General features: G+C 46.5%; 1 protein-coding gene across 1 annotated transcript in view; it reads right to left on the reverse strand.

Annotated features, from left to right (window-relative positions):
• Positions 1-4,551, reverse strand: part of LOC124722694 — a 29,601-nt gene extending 25,050 nt beyond the window's left edge. The window contains exon 1 of the mRNA XM_047247833.1: positions 4,373-4,551. Coding sequence (XP_047103789.1) covers positions 4,373-4,551 — 179 coding nt within the window. The remainder of the gene's footprint in view (positions 1-4,372) is intronic.
• Between the last annotated feature and the right edge of the window lie 3,170 nt (positions 4,552-7,721).

A 7,721-nucleotide genomic window follows, 5' to 3' on the forward strand; every position in this document is an offset into this window, starting at 1 on the left:
CCGCTACGGTCGCAGGTTCGAATCCTGCCTCGGGCATGGATGTGTGTGATGTCCTTAGGTTAGTTAGGTTAAGTAGTTCTAAGTTCTAGGGGACTGATGACCTCAGAAGTTAAGTCCCATAGTGCTCAGAGCCATTTTTTTGTAAAGCAATAAACATACAAGCCTGTCAAGATTCATCAAAAGTTGTGACTTCAGAAATGGGAAGACGAGATAACGCGTGAGCTTTACCGGGTTGAGCCGTAGACCAAAAGTACGTTGTAACGGGGCGAAAGAAACGAAGACCAGCGAATCAATTTTTTTGCCGTACGTGGAGTTACGGGCTTCGATGGGTGAAACAACGAAGTCAGTGGTTTATGGTCGCTGATGAGAATAAACTTGCGACCATACAAGAAATCATGGATTTATGTCACACCAAAAATGGCAGCTAAAGCTTCCTTCTCAATCTGCGAATAATTTTTCTGAGCAGATGAGAGCAACTTACATGCAAAAGCAATTGGACAATCGTGAGAATCGGTTTTATGGACAAGAACCACCCCGATCCCAAAATGCATCAAGCATCAAGCATCAAGCATGAGAACTAACGATTTCTGAGGATCATATGGTGTTAAACAAGTACTAGATAACAATGCTGCTTTCAGCTTCTGGAAAGCCGTGCACATTCTGGCAATCAAACAAACGGAACGTTTTTCCGTCGAAGACGATGAGGAGCTGCAAGAGAAGAGGCATGGTGTATAAAGCGGTGGTAGTAATTGATCTTGCCTAACATCGATTGCAGTTCCTTTACCGTCGTTGGAGCTGGCAAATCGGCGATGGCTCGCAAATGTTGCGGCGATGGGTGTATGCCCTGAGAACTGATTACATGTCCAAGGTAAGACAGTTCACTCGCGAAGAAGGTGCACTTGTCTTTGTTTATTTTCAGTCCATTGCCCTGAAGCACTTGAAAGAGATGACGCAAGCTTAGTAAATGGTCCGTCGGTGTCACTCTAGACACGACAATGTCATCTAAATAGTCAAGGCAAGAGGGTACCGATGCACAAAGGGTTTGTAAATAACTTTGAAATATAGCTGGGGAAGAAGCACATCCGAAAGGAAGGCGTTTGTATTTGTACAACCCGAGGTGAGTATTCATTACCAAGAGCTTTTAGGGCCGGCCGCAGTGGACGAGCGTTTCTAGGTGCTTCAGTCTGGAACCGCGCGACCCCTACGGTCGCAGGTTCGAATCCTGCCTCGGGCGTGGATGTGTGTGATGTCCTTAGGTTAGTTAGGTTTAAGTAGTTCTAAGTTCTAGGAGAATGATGACTTCAAATGTTAAGTCCCACAGCGCTCAGAGCCATTTGAACCATTTGAACTTTTGGGTTTCTTCATCAAGTGGTAGTTGAAGATAGGCATCCTGCAAATCTATCTTGATAAAAAAAATTTCCGGGTCTCAACCGATCAAACAAGTCTTCCGGGCGAGGCAATGGAAATGTTGCTGTAACAGTTTGTACGTTGACTTTGGCCTTGTAATTCACACACAGTCTCAACTTTCCGGAAGGTTTTCCTAAGATAACAAGCGGTGAAGCCCATTGTGATGCTGAAATATGTTCTATTACATCTTGTTATTCCAGATCACGCAAAGTTTCTGCAACACTGTCACGCAGCGCGTGTGAGACTGGGCGCGCTCGGTAAAATTTCGGTCGTGTTTCTTCTTTTAATTCGACATGAGCTTGAAATTTCTTCGCGCAGCCTAAACCTGGCGAGAACAAGTCAGCAAATTTGTTACACAAGGCTTCGATGCTGGTCGTTGGAACACTTGAGGTCATGGACAGTACTTTATCACGCACTTAACGAAAACAGATCGAAGGCGTCCAAGCCGAAGATATCGACAGAATTGCGGAAATAAAGCACATGCACAGTTAACACGTGTGTTTGTCCACGGTATGTCGCTGGGAAGCTACACAGCCCTAATACCGGGATGTCATGACCACTGTATGTTGCAAGCGACATATTCGCTTCACGCAAGGGAGGGCTTCCAAGCAAATGATGCGTTTCCTTGTCAATAAGAGAAACGGCAGCTCCAGTATCTAACTGGAAAGTAATTGGGCGTACGTGTACAAGCAAATCTACAAAAAGTTTGTTCTGACGTCGTGAAAAAACGTCAGAGGCCGTGGCTAGATGCACTTGAGCATCCTGATACGCAAAACAAACACGTCGCGACCGAGACTTGCGTTGCGTGCGCAATTGACAAAGTTCAGAGCCGAATCCGGGCGAGCCAGTTCAGTATGGCAAAGTTCATTTGTCGAGCAGAAACCACATTAACATCCATAGGTACAGCCTCTTTAAATTTGGTTTTGACCTGAGAACCGTTCCGGGAGTTACTGCTCCGGGAAATGGAAGGGTGATTTGAACGTTCGCGTTTCAGACATACAGACTGGACGTGTACTTTTTGATTACAAAAATAGCAAGTAGCGTTCCTGGAGGGGCAGGATGGACGCGAATGCTTGCGGTGGCAGTTATGACATGGCCGCACAGCGGGCGAAAGTTGTTTACGCTGGTGGCCTGGGGCCGATGCGTGGGCAGCATGCGCAGAAACTTGGCCACGTGTATGTCTGGGCGCACGGCGACCTGCCGGCGAACTAATGCCACAGACTCCGGGCGGCGATTCAAAGCATGGAGGTACCTCCATGATTCAAAGGATTTTGCCGCAAAATCTAATGTGTCCCGTCTTTCAAGAATGTGTATCACTTGCTCCAGGGAGGGATTTGACAATTTCAAAATTTGTTCCCTGATTCTGGAATCGAAAATGTTCTGAGCTATGGCATCTCTAACCATGCTATCTGCATAGGAAATTCCACACGAGCAAGAAAAATTACAATCACATGACAGTCCATGCAGTTACGCTACCCACTCCCTGTTCGACTGAAACTGATTACGGGAGGTTCGGAAAAATTCAAATCTCTGTGCGACCACATTGATAATGTCTGCGAAGTATTTGTCCAGTTTTGCTATAGCTTCTTCAACCGTTTAGCCGTCGGCACACGGGCCGTGCTGTCGAACGTCAACGTTGAGCGTGCTAAGTTCAACGTGCTGCTGAACGCTCAGAAATGATGCGACTTGTGCATACGGTACATGGGCCCCAACGTGGTATACACGATCACAACACACTCCAGCGGCAGTTGCGGGATGTTTCTAGTTCGTAAATCACACTGTTTACTAAACGGGCGGACGTAAAATTCCCACGTTAGCTGTACTGAAACGCACACTTCCTCCATCGTCCACGAAAAGGAAAGTACCACGTCCAATCAATAAGGACACAGGCTTATAAAAGTGCCATTACAAACAGTGCAATACAAATTTGCAATACTTTCCCACACAAGATAAACATTATTTCATCATTCGCACATTTTAGTAAAATCCCAAGGCCAGCCTTACTTGATCACTGTTCCTACCCAGTAGCAGAATCTTTGCAACATGTTAATTACGAAGCATAGAAGAAAAAGGAGCAAAATATCTGTATAAACGTAGTGAAAGCTGTCCTATGGATTAATCCAATCGAACAAAGTCACCCCTCAAAAAACGGCGAACTTATATCTACATAACATCAAATATTATAGTATATAATTATATTAAACTAATAATACAGTATCAGAACCTAATAAAAACGCAAGTGTTAGGTAAAAAAATTCGGAAGTATCGAGTCATGAACCACTGCATCTTCGTTGATCCATTATGGATCGTGGGCGACGGCTGGCATGAACTTCTTGATGCAATAATTTACCTACAGCCGTATGATTTGTAGAAGTTTATTTTCTTTTATGAACTTATATGTGCTACGAGTTTCGGCATTACATTAATGCCATCTTCAGGCCCCACTCGTCATAGTCGTAAAATCGCTCTACACGGATCCGTGATAAATCGTCCTGCAACAGGTGTTGGTGGCCAGGCGACACAGACAGATAGGCTTGAAATGAATGCCAATATGGCGCCTCACAACTCTGTACTGAAGGGAGACGGCGAGCGTGTGACGTAGGTGGCGTTGTGCCATCTCATTGGTCAACGCTCAGACGCACGCTCAGAATATCTTACACGCTACATATTGCTCTGCACGTTCGGAAAGACTCCCGAACGCGCTATTCCACGCTGTGATGTCAGAAACTCGGCACGCTCAACGCTCAACGTTCGGTTGCACGGTCCGTGTGCCGACGGCTTTAGGTAGTCTAGAGAGGTTCGTGGATATAAGTTACACAACACTCTGTAGGTGGCTACTCCCACTCCAGATAAGAAGTAGTGCAGACGACGTTTACCTGTTATGTTGGATGCCTGGAGATGTTGCTGCAGTTGAGCCTTCTATTCCCTCCATGATTCAGCGGTGGCGTCAAACGGGCGAAATTGCGGCACTGGCTGCTGTGGCGGTGGATGCGGAGCAGTAGCAGGCGGCGGTTGTTGTTGTGGCGGAACGAGAACTTGTTGTTGTAGCAAGGACCCCAGTGCCTGCAGTAAGGCATTTGTCTGCTGCGTCTCTACATGAACAAGATCTGCTAGCGTAGTCTGCTCGTCGTTCGGCGAAGCCATTTTCACAAAAGAGGAAGCAAAGAAAAATGTAGATGCACACAGGCATTCACACCAGGCAAGGGAAAAGGAGGCACCGCTATGGGCAGAATATACACTGCAGCCCCCGAAAAGACAAATTTCATGTAAATCACAAAGAATGTTCCATAGTTCCTGTAACAGTTCCCACTGAACTGAAGCGTCTTCTCAATCCCATCCCCGTTGCCAATTATGTAAAGGTCGATAGCAGCATGTCATGGCCTCACAAAAATGCAGGATGCTTTTTGGTCGGTACCCTTGGGATTTGCAGTGGGATGATAGAGGCTAGCACGAGTGGGGTGGTTGCAGGAATCTGGAGTATTCTATAATAATTAGTACTGGAATACTTTAGTAAATAACTTTTACTTAACTTTGTTCTGCTACTGTACTCCAGGAGCCGGCCGGTGTGACCGAGCGGTTCTAGGCGCTTCAGTCTGGAACGGCGCGACCGCTTCGGTCGTAGGTTCGAATCCTGCCTCGGGCATGGATGTGTGTGATGTCCTTATGTTAGTTAGGTTCAAGTAGTTCTAAGTTCTAGGGGACTAATGACCTCAGACGTTAAGTACCATAGTGCTCAGAGGCATTTGAACCATTTTTGCACTCCAGGAACATAACTGATAACAACTATCTTCCTGGAATACAAATGACTCATTAACAAACATTAACTGGATTATTCAACAAGCAATATTCGGGTATTTCGTGTGTAATACTTACGAGAACTAGAGGCTGCGAACCTAGTGAGCTGAAGGCTATTCTAATCTGACTTCGCTCACGGGCTGTCGCTGACTCAGCCTGTGCGATCTGCAAGTCTCTGCGTCCGTGCCATACGGCGGCGCTGCAAGCGCCAGCGAGTACGGAGAGGTTGAAGTGCTGGACCGCACTTATCGCAACCTCTATCGTGGTGTCTAACGTTGACACCACACTAACAACTATCTACCTGCTCTTTCCACAATAAATAATCTCCCAGAATTCCTGACTGATTTATTATCTTTAGTAACCAAAGTCGCTATGATGACATCACGGTCACTAATGCCTGTCTCTATAGTGACGCCGTTGGTGAGGTCACGCCTGTTTGTTGCTACAAGGTCTAGAAAATTTGCATTGGGCGTGGGCTGCGGAGTTAGCTGCTCAAGACAGTTATCAAAAAATGTGTTTAAAATAACTTCAAGACTTTGTCTGTAGTCCCTTCAATGTTTCCATAAACGTCCCAGTCTATACTCGATTAGGTTAAAGTCGCCTACAATTAATATTGCATGATCTGTGGATTTCCGCACTCCTGACCGTAGACCTTTACAATAACTCTAAAACCGTCACAGCGGAATCGGGTGGCAGGCAAACATCCTACAAGAAACTTGACTTCACCTAGACCTGTTATACGCGACCAGATAACTACACTGTCTCACTGAAATTCGCTTTCTTATTGCATCTCCTCTGTCTTTTTCGATATACGTTCCATGAATTGCTAAATATTTCAGAGCTTTCTACTTAGGGTTTCAGCCAACTCTCGATCCCGAGAATAATTTGAGTGCGAGAAGTTTCCTGGGAACTTCGTTATGACTGCTTCGACAATTTACTGATAACATTTTGACAAACGAAATGTCTGATTTCGCCTCAACCCTTCCGCCTAGCCTAAAAAAATCCCACGTGCACTCCACAAGTACTCTGCTAGCCGACCAGCTGCTTCTCTCGTGTAGCGCACTCACGGCCTATCAAAGTGACTCCTACAACTCCTCACCCAATGACGCATATCCAGACATCTGCAGCCAAGACCGTCAGTAGACGAAGCCTCTGTTTGAGACCCTCCACTCAGCTCCAAACCTAACGACCCCCATCGACCTTGGGAATGTTGCAACAAACTACAAGCTCCCTACAATAATGCAGTATATTACCTCATTAAACATTTTGAAAAAAAAATGTATGGAGCAAGACTGGCTGGCAGTCATAGAGACCTGAGGTGCAATATACGAGGGTTGGAACTTAAATAGTGGCAACTGTTTATTAGCAGCCGATACAAGAGAGTTACATGTTTGTACCTGTTACTGTCCTTCAAAGTAGTCATAGCGTTGCCAGCAATGTGGAAGGCGTAGTATACCGCTAGCAGATCCTGTTCTCTTGATGGTGCGAATGGAGCGGTCTACTGCCTGTCGTCTTTGGAACAGTTCTGAAGCGAATGCCACGAAGTGGTTCCTTCACCTTTGGAGGCAAATGAAAGTCACAAGGACATAAGTCTGGGAAGTATGGTGGATGATATAGTATTTCACAGTCCCATCGACCGAACAGTGCAGCGACAGCAGGAGGTACAAGGCTCGTTTTGTCTGTAGTTCACCTATGCCTAGATGATCAATACCGCGGTTCGATCGTGTCCGCATTGTTACTTTGTGCCAGGAAGGGCTCTCAACAAGAGAAGTGTCCAAGCGTCTTGGAGTGAACCAGAGCGATGATGTTCAGACATGGAGGAGATACAGAGAGACAGGAACTGTCGATGACATGTCTCGCTCAGGCTGCCCAAGGGCTGCTACTGCAGTGGATGATCGCTACCTAAGGATTATGGTTCGGAGGAACCATAATAGCAACGTCACCACGTTGAATAATGCTTTTTGTGCAAACACAGTACGTCGTGTTACAACTCAAACTGTGCGCAATAGGCTGCATGATGCGCATCTTCACTCTCGACATCCATGGCGAGGTCTAATTTGCAACCACAACACCATGCAGCGCGGTACAGATGGGCCCAACAACACGCCGAATGGACCGCTCAGGATTGGCATCACGTTCTCATCACCGATGAGTGTCGCATATGCCTTCAACCACACAATCGTCGGACACGTGTTTGGAGCCAACTCCGTCAGGCTGAACGCCTTAGACACACTGTCCAACGAGTGCAGCAAGATGGAGATTACCTGCTGTTTTGGGGTGGCATTATGTGGGGCCGACGTACGTCGCTGGTGGTCATGGAAGGCGCCGTAACGCCTGTACGATACGTGAATGCCATCCTCCGACCGATAGTGCAACCATATCGGCAGCATATTGGCGAGGCATTCGTCTTCATGGACTGCAGTTCGCGCCCCCATCGTACACCTCTTGTTACTGACTTCCTTCAGGATAACGACATTGCTCGACTAGAGTGGCCATCATGTTCTCCAGACATGAAACCT

This window comes from Schistocerca piceifrons, chromosome X (genome assembly GCF_021461385.2).
Source record: "Schistocerca piceifrons isolate TAMUIC-IGC-003096 chromosome X, iqSchPice1.1, whole genome shotgun sequence".
Lineage (NCBI taxonomy): Eukaryota > Metazoa > Arthropoda > Insecta > Orthoptera > Acrididae > Schistocerca > Schistocerca piceifrons.